The sequence below is a fragment of the Penicillium odoratum genome, assembly GCF_028828045.1.
Source record: "Penicillium odoratum strain IBT 22623 chromosome Unknown utg000005l_segment0_segment0, whole genome shotgun sequence".
In the NCBI taxonomy this organism is placed as follows: Eukaryota; Fungi; Ascomycota; class Eurotiomycetes; order Eurotiales; family Aspergillaceae; genus Penicillium; species Penicillium odoratum.
Window position 1 is genome coordinate 1,340,510 of NW_026643147.1, and position 17,964 is coordinate 1,358,473.

Consider the following 17,964-nt stretch of genomic DNA (forward strand, 5'->3'; position numbering starts at 1 on the left):
ACAGACCTTGGCTGAATCATCAGCCTAAGATTTTCCTGTCAGGTTGTGATAACAAAGGTATTGAAGCTGAAGATGGGTGAGAGAAGAAAAATTGAAGAAAGAAAGAATCCGAAAACAAAAGATATATAAGTGCTCTCCATCCGGCTGGATTTTTAAAGACAAACAACATTGAAGTAATTTGTTGAATCATCAGGTGAGGTCCCCAAGAACTCCGGTTTGCTAAAGGCTTATAATTGCTTCACCTCTCGTCTTCTTACCTTTCCACGGGTAAATTGTATTAAAGCTTGTGGTCCTTTCTTCTTCTCTCTTCCATGGTTTAATAATTGTATATCGCCATCAACAGAGTCTTCTGTAGTCTTACAAGCAAAATCTCGCAGCATCTGTGCCAAGCAAAAGGATCTGAAAAGAAGATCTACGGTGGGTGAGCCTACCCGGTTCAAGCGAACATATTAATATGTACCACTTGTAATCTCAGCCTGCCAGTTGCGTGTATGGTTAGCATGAAACATATGCTTCTTCTATGAAGTCAACCATTACCTGTAAAGAAATACAAGAACTGATATTTAGACTCCTGGTATGCACATGTGGGGTATAATATTAGCGGCCTGTGTAGCTCCATGAAGGTATCACTCTTATAAATAATCAGTACAGATTCCAGTGCTGACTTGCATTGACACAAGCCATAGAGTTATTCCCATCATACATTAAAGCATAGTCAATGCGCCCTCGAATCGTTGGCCACGATCTTCCTAATTTAAGCTGAAAGTGGGATGACTTCTTTTGTGGAACCGCCAACTCAGCACTAGGAGAGGTAGATGCCCAACTTAGACATATCTACTTGTGAGAACCTTGTTAGCAAAGCCTAAGGCTAATTTCGACGAGATAAACATTTCGATATCTCGGAGACCCAAAGTAGACATCCATGTATGAAACCAAAGCAAGGTGGGGAATGTGTTGTTCGGGGATTCACCAAGAGGACGGAACGGCAATGGGATCATCTTGATTCGAAATGGATTGCATATATTGACAAATCTACACCTCATTGAGTTTCTGATATCCGCCCATGAGAACCAAAGAGGGAGATGGACACATGGGAGTGGGGACGTGGTACGCATGGTGGTCTGCATGTGCATGGCAAGGCAACCAAAAATTTCCCAAAAGAGGGGGTGTTGGCCTGTGAATTGAGGCTCTGCATTGGGAACGTCTCAGATCTTGCCACCTTGTCGCGCCTTTCTGGTTCATTGATTGGTCAAAAATCTTCGTCGGCTACAACTGACCCCATGTTCAACATCTTGCATCCGCCATCAATCCACAAATATTTCCTCTGAATGGCGCTCTGATTAACACGAGCAAGGAAATTGATATTGCTTTTTGAGCCATGAACGCGGAGATGGCTATAAAGTGTCGCCGTCCGGACTGTCGGTGGGGAGGTCCCCATGAGATGCGCTTTGCTTCCTGGTGGACCTATCTATCCTGAAGTGCTCTACATATACCACCACCATATTCATAGCTGAAAGTCCACATTCAACTACTGCTTCCACCATGGAGCCTAAGAAGACACCAGAGAAGAGTCCTCCAAAAGGGGTCTCAAGCCCTTCGAGTGCAGGCGCCGCCAATACGGGTTCCATCCAGACTACCCCTCCAAGGTACACCTGAGATACCTGAGTGCTACACTACCCATCGAACAGCAAGACTGATGTTGATTTCTGGAATATAGTAAATCTCAATCTACTATGCAGGATTTGCGGGAGATCGGAAGCTGGGTAAACAAAAGACATCAGTTCCAATCCTGATCCATTTTACTAACCTCAATATCCAGACCAAGCCGGGAAACAGAGCTTGACCGTGTGACTGTGGTTATACGGGGAAAGGGAACAAGAAATCACAGCATTCAGGAAATGGAGAGCTTTGACGCACCAACGATGAGCTGGCAGCATGCATCTAACTACAAATCAACTGTGTCCGTGAATACCCGAAATACACATCTTCCCTGGAGGAAAGCGATACTCACTTGTCGACCGGTAGATAATCCCGCCCATACGGAAAAAGCACAGATTGCGATGGGACATCATTAAGATCATCAGACTGGAGACCGGGATTAGGAAGGAGTCCTTTCAGTGAATCATGCATGCATATCCACAAGAAAAACCAATGGCGACATGGTCAAGATGATTGTCTGCAGATTGCAGCTGCACCTCCACCCGTGTTTCCCCTCTTTTTCATTTTATCCATTTATCATCATTCATCATTATTGATGAACATTTATTTGATTTATATTCTCTATTTTCTTATCTCCGAGTATATGCGAGATCGTTTGCTTCCTGCCATTGATCCGGAGACTACGGCGTCCTGAACAATGTACTGTCCAACCATTCGAGTTCGAATCGCCACGCAATGCACATGTAGTATCGTTTAGTTACATGCACACATTATTACCCTAAGAGAGATCTAAAGATAGAGTTGAGCCTCCAGAATTTGTCCAGCCTGAGTCTGCCGTAATTTCTGTTTGATACATCTCCAGGGTTTGGGGTAGGGCTGACGGTGGAGAGAAAGACCTTCGGTTGGCCATTTTTAGCTACGTCACTCATTTGTTAATCGTGACCCAATGAGAAGTCTTGAATTGGCAGGGTCGACACCTGTGAATGAATCGTCATTGGAAAATGGCATGGGGAAACTCATTTCTCCAGTGTGTCTGCTCTAGCATACTGGAGCTCTGAACATTAGGCTCCAGCTTTGCATGTTAAGGGTTTTGCATTTTCGCCTGCGAGGATTGGTTATCATCATCCATAGGGTAGCACCGCTGGTGGGTTCACCACTCCACCACAAAGTTGAGTCTTGAGAGAGTTGCCAGTGGCTAGTTGTTTTGATTGTTGATCGCGGGTAAGGTGGTTGTGAGTGGGACCGAAGGCGGCCCTACAATAACAGCCTGTTATTATGGAACCGAAGAATTATTTCTATGAAAATTGAAGGCCAAAGAGCACCGATCATAACTAGCTCTTTGTCATTTGGACTCGCATCTCGAGTCCGTAGATGAAAAAGAAAAGAAAAGATGGGGAATCATGGGATCTTGAAATCGTTATCGCGGGATCATTACCTCATCAGTCACGGTCATTGCGAAGTCCCCGCTAAAATGAGGACAATTTAGCCGCACGAAATCCCTAGTGACTCATATCCTCTGCCATTCGACGTTGGTTTTCTATTCATTTCTCTTGAAATCCTAGCAAAGAATAATTTCGACATGGCTGAGTCCGCGGATACCGATTCCCCCTCCATTGAGATCCAAAACCTCTCCTATAAGTTCCAAGATGGCTCAAATGGATTGGAAGATGTGCTGTTAAGCCTCCCACCAAGCAGTCGGACCCTTCTCATTGGCGGTAGGTCAATACAAAAGGGATTGTCTCCTGGAAACCGCACAGCAGCTAATACTTGCAGGCAGCGAACGGAGCGGGGAAAACCACACTGCTTCGTCTGGTCTCGGGCAAACGCCTTGCCCCCACCAACACCATCGCTGTAGGCGGCAAAGATCCATTCAAGGACAGCCTTGAAGGGGTAACCTACCTTGGCGTGGAATGGGTGCTGAATGCCATTGTTCGCACCGACATCGATGTCCCCACGCTATTGGCCTCCGTGGGCGGAAATGCTTACCCGGAGCGACGTGATGAGCTTGTTGATATCCTCGATATTGACCTCCGTTGGCGCATGCATGCCGTATCCGATGGTGAACGGCGCCGCGTCCAGCTGGCCATGGGTCTGTTGCGGCCTTGGAAGGTTCTGCTTCTGGACGAGATCACCGTTGACCTCGATTTGCTCTCCCGAAGCAACTTCCTCGCTTTCTTGAAACGAGAGACAGAGTCGCGAGCTTGTACTATTGTCTATGCCACCCATATCCTAGATAATCTTGCACAGTGGCCCACTCACTTGGTGCATATGCATCTGGGCAAAGTCAAGGCATGGGGAACCGTGGAAAAGTTCCACGATCAAGTTCCACAGTGGACGTCCGAGAACAGTCGCCTTGGAGAATTGGTTCTGAAGTGGCTTAAGGAGGACCTTGCTGTTCGGGGTCCTCGGAATGGAGAGGCGACCCAGGCTAAAACTTATGATGCCGGTGGTATCGGGGGTTACGGCTTTGAAAAACACGACTAATAGGTCGGATGCCCGAATTTTGTGTCTTTTCTTTGCATTCGGATAGCTGTTCCTTTTTCAGTTTCTTTCTTTAACGGGTGTTTTTAACATTGTGCCGTTCAACATTGGATTCAACCAAAAGGCATGGGTAGGGGTTTTGTGGGCATCTGGGAGGATCGATTCAACATTTGGGAGTATATGCAACCATGATTCATGAAATAGAGAGCTCGCAAGAGGTGACTTGGAAGAATAAAATAAATTTCATACTCAAATGTCAGTATACACACGCAATTATACTTCTTCATGTTCGTTGTCATCGTTATTCCCAAAACGGGTGATATTGATTTTCTGCCTGAGGCATTAAATTTGCATCATTTGTTGACGCGGCGCGACGCGCCCTCACCTCGAGCGGCAACACCGACTGTCTTGCTATTAACATCCCACGCTTTTGGACATTGAAAGGAAATTCGGTCTCCTCAGGGAAGTGCAGCCCAGTTTGCAACCTGACTGGCCTCGCTAGCCACCGGTTACTGTAAAGGAGGACAATACATACTTCCTGGACCCGCCTCAGCCTACTACAACCCACGGCAATGCGCTCTTCTGACTACGAGTCCGACTACTTCGATGATGACAATTTCGTCGTTCCCGATGATGGTGACGATGTTACGGAGTCCCGTCCAGCAAAAAGGCCTCGTGTACGACCCCCGACGCGCCTTGAAGACCACAATGCCTCGTCAGACGATTTCTCTGATATTGACGAAGAGACATTCCACGAGAGCGAATTATCTGCAGCTCACAATAGAGCGGACACACGATCTAAAAATCGAAGCTTCGTACCAAAGCGCAGCAACATTCAAGAAAACATTTTTGTCACTCAATTGACACAACCCCACTCCAGCCCTGATCGAATACGTGGACCGAGGTGGAAAAAACCCGAGCCTCTATCTCCTCGCCCTGACATAATTTCAACACCTCAGAACAGTGAGAGGCGTCGACAATCGGATCAATTTTCAGATGATGATTATGACGAATTGAGGGCTGCGTTGGCTGCTTCATTGGATTCGTTTGAGGTAGAGGAAGCTGCACGCAGTCCGCTGAGCATAAATCCTCCAACGAAGGCCATTCCTGCAAAGCTACCGCCACCTGTTAGTACGAATCAAGCCGTACCGCAAGATATGTCCTTCGAACTTGATGATATCCCGGACGATGCATTTGACTCATCGCCCTGCTTATCGCCTGTTGCACGGCCTGCCCAACCAGCGTCGTTTTCCTCCAATATCTCCAGACATCCTTCATCCTTTAGGCAAACTACGCTGTACGGTATGATTCAATCGAATCCGGGTCCATCACAGCAAGACCAGGACCCCGGCCCGCCAGATAAAGTCGAATCCCCAACACACCACAAATTAAACCACGATGCACTCAACACCTGGTGGTATCCCACGAATTTGGGAACCACTAGAGATTACCAATACAATATCACCCAAAAAGGTCTCTTTCATAACTTACTGGTGGCTTTGCCTACTGGTCTAGGGAAAACGTTCATTGCAGCGACAGTTATGTTGAATTGGTTTCGTTGGACGAAAGACGCTCAAATTATCTTTGTAGCTCCTACCAAACCATTGGTGTCGCAACAAGTCTCAGCATGCTTGGATATTGCCGGTATCCCGCGCTCTCAAACGACCATGCTGACTGGAGGTGCACCACCGGGCGTCCGTGCCCAAGAATGGCAGTCAAAGCGCGTATTCTTCATGACACCGCAGACACTGATCAACGATTTAAAGACTGGCATTGCAGACCCAAAGCGAATCGTTCTTGTGGTTGTGGACGAAGCCCACCGTGCTACTGGAGGCTATGCCTACGTGGAAGTGGTGAAGTTTCTGCGGCGTTTCAGCAATAGTTTTCGGGTTCTTGCCCTGACAGCCACGCCTGGGTCAACAGTTGAAGCAGTACAAGGCGTTATCGACGGCTTGGAGATCTCACGGGTAGAAATCCGGACTGAGAATTCCCTTGACATTCGTGACTACGTACACGCCCGCAATATCGAGATTGAAACATTCGAATATTCCGAAGAGATTCAATTATGTTTGGATCTCATGTCTGCAGCTCTGCAGCCCCAAATGGATCAACTTCGAACACTAAATGCTTACTGGGGAAAAGACCCTTTGATGCTTACTGCTTTCGGATTGACGAAAGCCAGACAGCAGTGGATGGCCTCTGATGCTGGCCGAAATGCCAGTTTTGGACTGAAAGGCATGGTGAATGCAATTTTCACCCTTCTTGCTAGCTTGGCCCACGGGTTGGACTTGCTGAAATACCATGGAATTGTCCCATTTTATCGTCATTTGTTACATTTCAAGTCGAATACTGATGGCCAAAAGGGTGGCAAATACCAAAAGCAAGTTGTGCAGAATGAGAGCTTCAAGAAACTTGTCAACTATGTCGATCCCTGGTCTAAAAACCCCGAATTCATTGGTCACCCTAAGCTGGAGTATTTGAAATCTGTGATCCTGAATCACTTCATGGATGCAGGTGAAGGGAAAGAGAATGCTGACAACACCCAGTCAGGTACGCGCGTCATGATATTCGTTCACTTTCGCGACAGTGCCGAGGAGGTGGCGCGTGTTCTCAAACGATATGAACCCATGATTAGACCACATATCTTCGTTGGCCAATCTAGTGCCAAAGGATCTGAAGGGATGTCCCAGAAGACCCAGCTTGACATCATTCAGAAGTTCAAGGGGGGAACATACAACACCATTGTGGCAACCTCTATTGGTGAAGAAGGTCTGGATATTGGCGAGGTGGATCGCATCGTGTGCTATGACTCTTCTGCTTCACCAATCCGAATGCTACAACGCATGGGTCGAACCGGTCGCAAGCGAGCCGGAAATATCACATTGCTTTTGATGAAAGGCAAGGAAGAAGACTCCTACGTCAAGGCCAAAGACAACTATGAGAAAATGCAAGAAATGATCGCCAGCGGCACTCGGTTCAATTTTCACGACGATTTGTCCGCTCGTATCCTCCCTCCTGGGATTCGACCGTTGCCCGACAAACGAATCATCGAAATTCCCCAGGAGAATTCGCAGCAAGAATTGCCCGAACCGAAGCGCAAAGGCCGCGCGCCCAAACGGCCACCGAAAAAGTTCCACATGCCTGACGATGTCGAGACTGGTTTCACGCGTGCCTCGACTTTGGGCGAAGACGGCGCACAGAAAGAGAAATCACAGAAAGAGAAAGCTACCAAGACACCCAATAAAAGAAAAACTGCTACGCCCAAGCGAGCTGCAAACCCTGAACCTGAACTAGCAACACCACCGACAATGGCAGAACTGAACAAAGAGTTTCCGAACGCAATGAGCGAATATGAACGAGCCATGCAGCAACTCGGCGACATAACAAACCCTCGCACGGGATTTTGGCCGCGTCCCGAGAAATCCGTGAGGAAATCAAGCAGGCCGACGAAGAGAATCCCTCATAGCTCTCTGAGTCGCCGCATTGGTAAACTTGTACGGAATATGGATCGAATCAGTCCTCGAGGCTAGGTAGAAGGCCACACGCATAATGCCCCTCACTTTGTTCATAAAAACTGCAACTATAAACTGCAACTTTGGAGTTTGCTCAGATATACCCAATCATTTTGAAATAGGACGAAGATCACAATATACCCATCCCGAGGACATCTTTCGAAGCTAAAAATCAATCTCCCGCTGGAGTTGAAGCCTTGCCCGCTTCGAAGCATGTTTTGAGTAAATAATAAAAAAAGACGTCAGAGTTATCATAAAAAAGGTTTTATAACATAGTAGAGTCTACTCGTAGTATCAGCAACATTCATTGGTACGTATTAGTTTGGAGCTAGTCCAGTAGGTATTGATAACTATAAACAGCGGACGTATCTTTCAGATCAAGCTAATCTTGAGCAACCTCCCGAGATCCAGCTATGCCGATAAATTGGCAGTTTCAAGACCATATTCTTGCGAGGTGCGTGAGCACATTAGTTCTCTCTTAAATATTGGTGATCTTCCAGATTTGTTTTACCATTTATACCTGATTTGATCTCTGTAGATTTCATTGGAATAAAGTATTGCTGCTACTTAGGCTTTCAATTTCTTCCCCGGTCTTTCTACAGGCCATGCAGTATGCCTTTGATGATTAATAGCTCTGGGCAGTAACCAGCGCATTTGAATCATCACTGCATATTTCCTCACCTAGTAATTAGTGATTGCAGATGTATACAAAGAAAAATGTGATAATATTTAGACACATGGGAAATATGTCAGCCAGAAGGGTTTTGGTAGCAGGGAGAGTATTGTGGCTTGTGCAATAGACATGTCTAGGATAGAGTCACTCTAGTGTAATCCATCCGAAGAACATATCACCTTAATTGGTGGTTTCACAAAGGAAATTATCTTCTTGTACACCGTCCACGGTGAGCATTCTTGCCCTTACTTTAAGTGTTGGCTAGTTCGATCGAGTTTATTGATTCGATCCGGTAGATAAGAAGTGATGCTATAACTTCAGGAATCTGGAGCCTTTGTCATTGGTCAATGATATAAAATAACTGCAACGTGGGGGCCATATTGTTTAGTAGCAATTTGGGGGCCATATTGGTATAGTGACAAAGAGACGGCAAGTGGCGGGACATCTGTCAAAGGATATTGTATGCAAATCATCTATATCATTGTTAAATACATGACTTTGACCCTCACCCAGCGACATCTTGACCTTAGTATCACAGATTATTGAGCGCGTGATGCGGTCTAAGAAATGAAAGGAGCGGCCAACGTGGATTCTCGACTAGTGCTAGGATACCCACTGGGGCCATTATTTTGATTTAACCAATCATAGTGAATTAATTAGATTATTTCCCCAATAACAATCCTTCGCCTAGAAATAATTATATCATGTGCATGTGCAGGCATCCGTATTGTTAACTTTCATGACGTGTCTCTTATCCCCCCACATTAAAGAAGCAACACAACAACTTCAAACCTTCACTTTTGCTATTGAAACCTACCTCTAAATCAAGATCGAGTATCAGAGTTAAATCCTAGTAAAATTCAGGATGGCAGACGAAGGACCACTCCAGCCTATGCTTCCGCCGCTCGGCAAACCCAGTGCTGCGGCGGCGAAAAAGAAATCTACAATCATCCAGTTCAATGTGAATATGCTTGAAATGGTCGATTTTGAAGAAAAGCTGACATATCTTGCTAGATATTGAAAGATCAACTCTCTATGACAACATGGTTACTGCTAGGGGCGGTGATCCAAGGCCTGGCAGTACTGACCTTACCTGCTTTCTACGCAATTCTTCCAGCTATCCTCCTTCTTTCGTACCGAGTTCTCGATAATCTGCTTATGACGGCTGGTCTGAAAAAGAATCGCTTCATGGATAATGTCATCATGGGAAAATTCACGGGGCAAATCCCAAACACAGATGGCGTGTATTCCAGCGAGCCAGCCGACGAGAATGTGGTCTCTTTTCAGTTGATCACACGATCAAACCAGTAAGCTCTTATGGTCATTCTCTCAATTATGTTGCGGTCTAATAAGGTTTTCATAGTCCTCTAGGTGTTTTGGCGCCTGGGGCTCGCGAGATTAATGCACTGGCACAAAACATGTTCCGCCAGTTGGCCGAGGAAAGGGAAACATACGGATGTGAGAATATACATCAGAGAGTGTTTGGAAACATTGAAAGCTGACATAAGAAATTAGTCCTTGGCTCAAAGACCTGGGTGGGAACAGATGAACGTTCCGGCGGAAATCATATTATGACAATGATGTATTTCCGTACCCTGGAAGGTGTCCATCGCTTTGCACATGGGCCGCTCCACACTGATACGTGGAATTGGTGGAACGCCAAAGGTAAAAAGTATGGATATCTTTCTATTGCACATGAGCTGTATTCGTCGCCGAGGAATCAGTGGGAGAACATTTATATCAACTCGGAACTTATGGGTCTCCGTAAGTCAAGCCTTTCCATATATATGGTCCATGAACTGATTAGGTTTTCAATAGCGGGAACCATGGTGAAGGTGAAGAAGATGCACAAGGAAGGCAAAGAGGATGGGTGGGAGTATGTGAACCCAGTTATCGATGCACGGAAGGGAAAGTTGGCAAGACAATATGGAAGAGTGAATCGCAGTTACGAGAATATTGGTACAGATGTTGACTACAATTATTGAGATCCAAGGGTATTCGAATAGGCTAGATGGAAATCAGGGGATGCAATTGAGTTGGTAAAAATAAGGAAAAGAGAGGGAAAGCAGATGAAAAAGCAAGTCTACTATTGACTCCAGGCACAAATTGCACTGTATTCAAAACCCCCTCACACGACAGAAAATCTCTCAAATAGCCTGAACACCAAAACGCATATGGGCACCGTCACTTCCATATGTCTAGGGTGAAAGCTCTTTTGATAAAGCGCCTGGGTCACATCAGAGGCCCTGAGCGCCCCCCGCGCCAGCCGGAGCAAAGTGTTGATGATGATCACACCTGGCCCCATGATACCTGACCAGTTTATATCATTGGACTCAAGTTCAAAGAATCGATATGCCGAGAGATCTTAGATTATCTGTCGGGTTTGTTCCAGTCCTTTGGTTTTCCACGCTATATGGGGCATGATATCTTCAAAATCCACAATTTCGATAGTTAGTAGTTCGCGGTATCTATCTAAAACCTGGGAAAATGTCAGGGTGGATGGTGGAATGATGCAACGGGGCTCATTTGGAGACTCGATCCATTTGCGGCGCAGGCGTCCCTCTTCTTGAATAGTACCGAATTGAAGCATGTTCGACAGAGTGTTATCAGATAAGTCATTTGTACTAAATCTTGATGCTCGCTGAAGAGGGCTACTTGGAGAGACGGGCTCGCCTGCTGCTCTTATACCCCAGACACGACTTCAATGTTTGGATGTTGAAGAAATATCTGGTGTATGGCGGAGCAAAGACACTATATAAATTTACCTTCAAAGCCTTCAAATTCAAGTGATGATACTTGAGGTTTTGTTCAATGTTCTTATTGTTCCCAATGTTTTTATCTCAATAGGCGATGTCTTCATCATAGCAATCGTCATTGCTAATTATATTTAGTTGCTCCAGTCTCAAAACAAAGCGCATAGCCTCGGAATGGCGCGAAGCCAAGAGATAGAGATGGAGCAAAAGGGAGATCAAGTAATTCTAGGATTTAAAATGGAAGATCTCTTAATCCAGCTTTCCCTCAGTCTTTCTCTTGCCACAAGCACGCTCAAGACAGTAGTTCGACGGGATTCGCTTGCAAAACAGGGTATAATCAAGTCTGATCTATTTACCGGCCATTGTTTATTTATTCTAGCAATCGGTCAAAGTTGCCCCCTAACGCAAGTTTCAGGGTTAGAGGCGCCCGGTGATGATTCTAGCATGATGGAGTAGATGTTATCTCAAAAGGAGGAGCTGAGATCAATTGTTTGTTGGTTCAGGTGCCATTACTTCAATGTTGAGTGGATTATGCCTTATGTTCATCAGTCAATGCATTTTTATATGTCCATAAGTCGTGGGATCATGTATTTACATCCCATATTAGTCAAAGTCCACCGGTGGTAGTCCTCGAACTTCCAAAGCAGTTTGAACACACGCCTCTAATATCTCGATGGCTTCTGTCCAGCTCACGAAACCTTGCTCAGACCTCGGGGTTTGGTTTTCAATAGGTTTGCGACCAAGGTTATCGTCTTCGACGAGCCAGATTAGCCATCGCACTACAGCGACGGCCTTCTCAATGTCTTTCTCTTCGACAACGACGCGACCCAGGTAGTTACATAAGACTTGCACATCCTCATTATACGGACCATGGCTCGCAAAGGCAGAATGCCATTCACCGACAGATTCTCGGAGGTCTGATAACCGTGAGAGACCTTGTGACGTAAATACAGGTCTCTTTGGTAAAGGAGGTAGTGGCAAGCACTTCTCCTCCGCGGGAATGGCAGCAGGGGCATCTGACTCGGTGTCACGGCTCGAATAGATGGGAGCGGGGTTGGAAGGAGGCTGTTGAAGCGACGTTCGCCGTTGTTCATCCAGGATCTCCCGTCGAATGTCCTCGGGGAGAGCAGCTAGAAAGTCTGCTGATATACCATGTTGTTCATCTACAACCGGAGAAGGTGGCCGAGAGATTTCATACTCCACGGGAGAAAAGGTTGGCGAGGGCTTCGAAACAAAGCTAGTCAACCTTTGTGATCCGTCGTCTAGTTTTGAAAATTTGGGTGGACGGCCGCGCTTTCTTTTTGGTGGTATGAATGGTCTCTTTGTACCAGCAGTTCCGGAAGACAATGGTCGAGGAGGCTCGGCAGGAGCCATCGATATTATATCTGCGACAGGTTGGGTCGATATCGATGGCTGCTGATTGTAATAACCCAAAACCTCATGACGCAAGTCATCTGGCAGGGCGGCCAATATATCAGGATCCAACTGGGACTGAGGGGGCAGTGATGGAGTAATGGGTCTTGGAGCTGGTGTTGGAGACGCTGGTTGAGCATCATCGGGTGGCCTTGTCTGCGCCACGAGTCTCGATCTTATGTCGCTAGGAAGTTCTGACAGGACGGTTGGGTCAACCTGAGTGGGCATAATAAACTGAGAGCCAGGAACGTCCGGAATTTTGTTGACAATATGTGTTGGCGTTTCATTTTCAACACGGGGGGGATTGTTCTTTGAGGGGCTCTTTGAATCAGCACCAGTGACAGTCTTCTTACGCGATGGGGATTTCGCGAAGCTGAGTTGCCGTTGGCTGCTATTGAGACTCGCCGATGAACCAGACTTGAGTAGTTCAAGTTTGGTCATCTGTACACCAAGCCCTCGCAAGTCGCCTGGAGAGAAATTGAGACTTCTCAACATCGATATGGCCTCTTTAGCTACAATATCGGTGGCATTGGTAGCAACACCCAGAATAATGCTCTTGTTGAAAACGTCACACTTCCCATGCCCGAGATGCTTGACTGGCTCCAGTGGTGCATCCATGGATCGTCGCATAACCTTCAGGGTGAGCTGTTTACCCTTGACTAAGTTTTCCACTAATCGGCGGTTGAGCTCACCGCAGAGGGACTTCACAAAGTCTTCTGCTTGGTCTTGATTGGTGAATCGAATGCCCCAATTGACTTCAGCGGAGACCGACTTTCTAATGACCTCGTTTCCGACTTCCGATTTGTCAACCCCTCGGGCGTATTCCCACATCCGGATCCCGGTTTTTGGACCTAGGCTAGAGATCAATCTCTCACGAGTGAGAGTCCTGATGTCCTTGACTAAAATTACCCCAAGGTCTTCTAATTTGGTACTCAAGCTATGTCCAACACCAGGAAGATCTCGGACCGAGAGGTCTCCCATGAAATCCAAGACAGCCTCGGGCTTCAATTGAAATTGTCCAGCGGGTTTCGCCTTCCGCAGAGCAACTTTCGCCTGTAGAATATTTGCACCAATGCCCACTGACACTGCACATCCAGTCTTATCTTTGACAGAATCACGGAGTCCTTGAGCAATTTCATCTGCCTTGGATCTTTCTCGATCAACAGACCCCTCCGAGACGGCTCTCCCGTCCGAGCCACCCGCCTCTAGACACAGCTGAGTGACATCGATGAGGGCTTCATCGATACTGACACTCTGGACAACTCCATCGATTGCAAGGACCGAGTTATAGAACTTCCGACTAGCTTCTTCGTAGGCAGGAAAATCATACGGTAAGACTTGAAGCTCGGGGCACGCCTCCAAGGCACCCTTCATCCACATACCATTCCGGACACCGCGCCCACGAGCAGCATAGTTGCAGCTCGCGACTTCGGAACCTGAACCGGAGCCATGCGCGATAGCGACAGGCTTGTCGCGGAGTTCTGGGTGTTTGAGAAGGGACACAGCCGCAAAGAATGAGTCGAAATCGACATGGAGAATATATCTCCTTGCTCCGTGGACGGGCTTCTTTTTCGCGACCTGGGACTGAAGCTTTTCTTTTGTTGCCGCTTGAAGCTGCGCTTTCAATTCCGCTTTCCACGTCGACAGATGGTGAAGCCGAGACTCTCGATAGTATTGTTGCAAGAATTCTGGGTTCCCAGCACTATTATTGGCCATTCGGGGATCGGAGAGGAGTTGTGCATTGTATTCTTCGGAAGTCATGTGCGTATTTGGTGGGATGGGTGGCTTTCGAGGTGGGTGCATCTGATCACTATCCAAGCGCGACTTGGGTTCGTGGTCGGCATGACCAGCAGGCGCGCTTCTAGCTTTGGGTGTATCCGGCGTGGTAGATGATTCAGTGTCTGGCGAATCCAAGGACGTGGCTTGGGGCTCCCCATCAACGGAGGTGAAGCTGGGAAAGTCACCGTAATCTGATTGCGAAGGTGGGGTTGACGGGGCATTTGGTTGGTATGGAGAATCCGATCTCCTCTCAGCTGGGTTCATAGCGTACTGCGGTAGTTTGTGTTGAATACTGCTGCGTCGGACTGCAGCAAACGCGCACCACGGCCATGGCCCGGGCTAAAAGCAACAGTAACCTCCTGACTGCGTCCGAGACCACAATTTGTTGATGATTTTCAAGCACTGCCCAAGAAAGTCTTGATAATAAGGCCAATGCTCGAGGGAGGGGGAGTATTGACGAGTACTTTCGAGGCCCGGAGATGCGGAGATAGAATCTCAACTGGTTAAAAGCGGTGAAATAGGTCACGAAGTATTTTACTAACAGTGAAATCCAAATTTACGGTTGAGTCTACCCTGTTATAAGTAAAGATAACAAGAATTTCTAACATTCAATGTTCATGGATATTCTCATAACAACTTGAGGTAACCGTCTAAGGTATCGAAAGAAAAAGAGAAGAAAGAAAAGAGACATAATCCAGCAAATCCAGTGCTGTTGGTTTATGCTGAAACTGTTGTTGGAACACCGTTACCATTGACTTTCTCCAAATGTTCGACTGCTGACGCCTTACTCGTTCCATTGGATGTCTCCTTGGGGTAGAAATCAACCTTGCCACCCTCCTGGATCACTCCCAGTCGGTCCAGGCCGAAACGAGCCCGAACGTAAGGATCCACCTTCCAGTGGTTGACCCGCAACCGCTCTGCCAGGAAAGTCCTCTGGCTGGCCGCAGACTGGATCCTGCTCTTATCTTTGGCCTTGGCTGCGTCGATCCATTCGGCAGTGGCAGCGAGGAACTCCTCGCCGATCTCACGTCGCTCCCGCAGAAGTGCATCCCGGGTGGTGGTGTCTTCCATTCGGGCATTCTCACCCTCCTTGGGCTCGATATATTTGTACTCCCAGTCTTCGCCACCACCTACACCCTTGGAGAGCTTGCTGCGATCGATAAATTTGGTGAGGTCGTCGGCGGAGTTCGTAAACTGCACCTTGGCGGCGATATCAGGGTCCATCCAGCCGCGAATGAGCTTCCAAATGCCTGTCACAATATCAGCCGATTGTTTCATTACGTGCGATGAGTGCGGAACGAACCAGAGAAAATCCAAGGGGCATTGTGAATCAGCATGATTCCCAGCGACTCTGGGTAGTTGGCCTCAAAACATTTCAAAATAAACTTCACTGGCGGGTATTCCATGTTCGAGAGACCAAAGCCCGTCATGTCAAACAAAACACACTATAAAGTACATCAGCATACTTCCTATGTTTTCCGTCGGTAGGTTCCACCCACAGCATTCTCAACCGAGCCAGACATAGTAAGTCGGACAGACTCGATGACATGAACAATATACCGCTCCAAGGTCTCTTCACTCTGTGCGCCAGGCTTGTGCAAGCGGACTTGGATGACCACAATGGGTCGACCCAGCTTGTCAATGCCGTGAACATAGCTCTTGCCCATGCGCATCTGATCAAGGAAATCTTTTCCTTCCTTCTTCTTCCGGGCATCGGATCCCTTCTCCTGCTGCAATGCGTAGAGCTCGCCCTTTGCCATCACATCATCGTCCACGTGCATCTCCTTGACTCGCCAGACAATGGCTTCCATCATCATCGCGAAGGCCTTGCAGACATCCCACTTGCGCGCACGGAGGAACCGCAGCATCATGGCATCAGGGTGGTCATGCTTCAAGATGTCCAAGACACCCTGTCGCAGCTCAGCGGGGCTGATCTCCGACAAAGCCTTCTGGACCATCTTGGTTTCATTAGGACCAATCCCATATTCACGGAGAAAAGCCATGAACTTTTGTTGGTAGGGCCTTGTAAGAGTGGGTGCAGTCTTGTCGGAGGTGGTGCTTTGCACGGTTGAAGTGCGACTCAGAAGGGACATTCGTCGCGGGGGTGCGGATGGCGTCGGGCTTGCCGGATGCTCCTCGACGCATTCACTGCTGTCTTCGTCGGAAGGCAGCTCAGCTGCCCTGAGTAAAATAGCCCATAGCTTCTGTAGCTTGGCCTCCTGTTCATCGTTGAGGTTGCCCAGAAAGCCAGGGCGGGGTCCTTCCGTGGCCATTGTGACTGTGTGCTTCTTGTGGGTATGCGCAGGTTGTTAGAAGACCAATTGGGTTTCGTGATCTGGTGAAGAGATTTGACGAGTGAAAGCTTCCATCAAGAGACTATTGTGAATGATATATGGTGAATCGCCACCCCTCCGATCGGCCCCAGTCCACATGAAACCCCTCCTGATTCTAGCGTCAGCCTCGGCCCTAAAATGGAAAGATAGAAAAAAGAGTTGAGGTCCATGCCACACGCTCCTATTACGCCATGGACGATTACATCCGATCGTGGGTAAAGATCAGCTAGGCCCGACTGGTTCCCCGGATTTCCCATCAAGGTGGAATGGAACCTCGGCCCTTTCGGGAGTAGTGAAGATCCACTCCATGTGTTGGCCACAATTTTGAGTGTCGTTATCCTCTCAACCTGCAGAGACCCTGATGAGCCCCCATCTAGTACAAATCCCCCGGCGCCATGACCCCCGTTTAATTTTCTATCTCTGACCGAGACTTTGCTTGGCACTTCTCAACTCTTATTCGTTAGACTCGGTTCGACATCATATCTGCAGGTCATGGGACCAATAATGTGATAAACTAGGGCCCCACATTATCCCCTCGTTCCTGATGAGGTGAACCGGAGAGATATCTCTCAGTTTGGTTAGTCTATCGATACAGATCGTCAAAGTCCTTCCCCACACCCCCAACTTTACAATGGCTGAACCCTAGTTATGACATTATAAACCGTTACCCCGCGACACCTCAATCCGATCATCTAGACTCTGCCAATGACCAACCGGTTCTATGGTCCGAACATTATCATTTAACAGAGGCCGAAATCATGCAGCTTTCATGTGTTATACCGGGAAGATCACGTCAGGGAAAGTAGGGACTTTGTATAGACTAAAAATTTGGCATTCCTCAGATTTGATGGAGTACATTTACATGTAGTACCCACTTACTACTGGTAGCTGATCTTCACCGGTTGTCCTTTACATCTATTAAACTGAGAAAAAGTATAATCGAGGTTATAAAAGTAGGGCGATGCAAATCAAAAATGTCGAACTCAACGTAATCACACCAGATTAATCAAAAAGGGAATCAACGCATTAATGAGGTTGTCGAACGCCTATAACACTGGTAGCAATCACAATCTTCCACACGAGCATCATACACTATTCTCAATCTTTGCCGAATCAAGCAAAGCTCTTTACCTGCGATTTCGTCATCTAGTGGGGCTGGCAGTAGATTCCACTCCTGAAATTCGTTGTAGGCCATATTGTGCATACGGAAGGCTTTTTTATCATCACGACGCTTCCAACTCGGAGCAAGTCGGCCAACCAGGTAGCAGAGGATCTGTAAGTTCCTCCATGCGTGCTTGGGAAGACATCTTTTAGCCTCGAAATGATCAGTCAGTATATCAAATTCCGCCATAATGCCGTTG

General features: G+C 47.3%; 5 protein-coding genes across 5 annotated transcripts; 3 read left to right on the top strand and 2 right to left on the bottom strand.

The window, feature by feature from the left end:
- Window positions 1-3,238: 3,238 nt before the first annotated feature.
- Window positions 3,239-4,143, top strand: N7520_006053 (putative ABC transporter; the record flags this gene model as incomplete). The annotated part of the gene is made up of 2 exons (XM_057139987.1): window positions 3,239-3,374; window positions 3,437-4,143. The coding sequence occupies 2 exons, from the start codon at window positions 3,239-3,241 to the stop codon at window positions 4,141-4,143; spliced, it is 843 nt and encodes a 280-aa protein (XP_056993993.1).
- A 569-nt stretch (window positions 4,144-4,712) lies between these two features.
- On the top strand, window positions 4,713-7,670 carry mph1 (3'-5' DNA helicase; the record flags this gene model as incomplete). Its single annotated transcript, XM_057139988.1, has 1 exon — window positions 4,713-7,670. One exon carries the CDS (start codon window positions 4,713-4,715, stop codon window positions 7,668-7,670), a length of 2,958 nt encoding a protein of 985 aa, XP_056993994.1.
- Window positions 7,671-9,190: 1,520 nt separating this feature from the next.
- Window positions 9,191-10,310, top strand: fmaE (monooxygenase fmaE; the record flags this gene model as incomplete). Its single annotated transcript, XM_057139989.1, has 5 exons — window positions 9,191-9,286; window positions 9,340-9,632; window positions 9,689-9,783; window positions 9,841-10,089; window positions 10,144-10,310. 5 exons carry the CDS (start codon window positions 9,191-9,193, stop codon window positions 10,308-10,310), a joined length of 900 nt encoding a protein of 299 aa, XP_056993995.1.
- Window positions 10,311-11,681: 1,371 nt separating this feature from the next.
- On the bottom strand, window positions 11,682-14,534 carry N7520_006056 (uncharacterized protein; the record flags this gene model as incomplete). Its single annotated transcript, XM_057139990.1, has 1 exon — window positions 11,682-14,534. One exon carries the CDS (start codon window positions 14,532-14,534, stop codon window positions 11,682-11,684), a length of 2,853 nt encoding a protein of 950 aa, XP_056993996.1.
- A 453-nt stretch (window positions 14,535-14,987) lies between these two features.
- N7520_006057 (CRAL-TRIO domain-containing protein) lies at window positions 14,988-16,543 on the bottom strand (the record flags this gene model as incomplete). The annotated part of the gene is made up of 3 exons (XM_057139991.1): window positions 14,988-15,520; window positions 15,574-15,715; window positions 15,770-16,543. 3 exons carry the CDS (start codon window positions 16,541-16,543, stop codon window positions 14,988-14,990), a joined length of 1,449 nt encoding a protein of 482 aa, XP_056993997.1.
- Window positions 16,544-17,964: the final 1,421 nt, after the last annotated feature.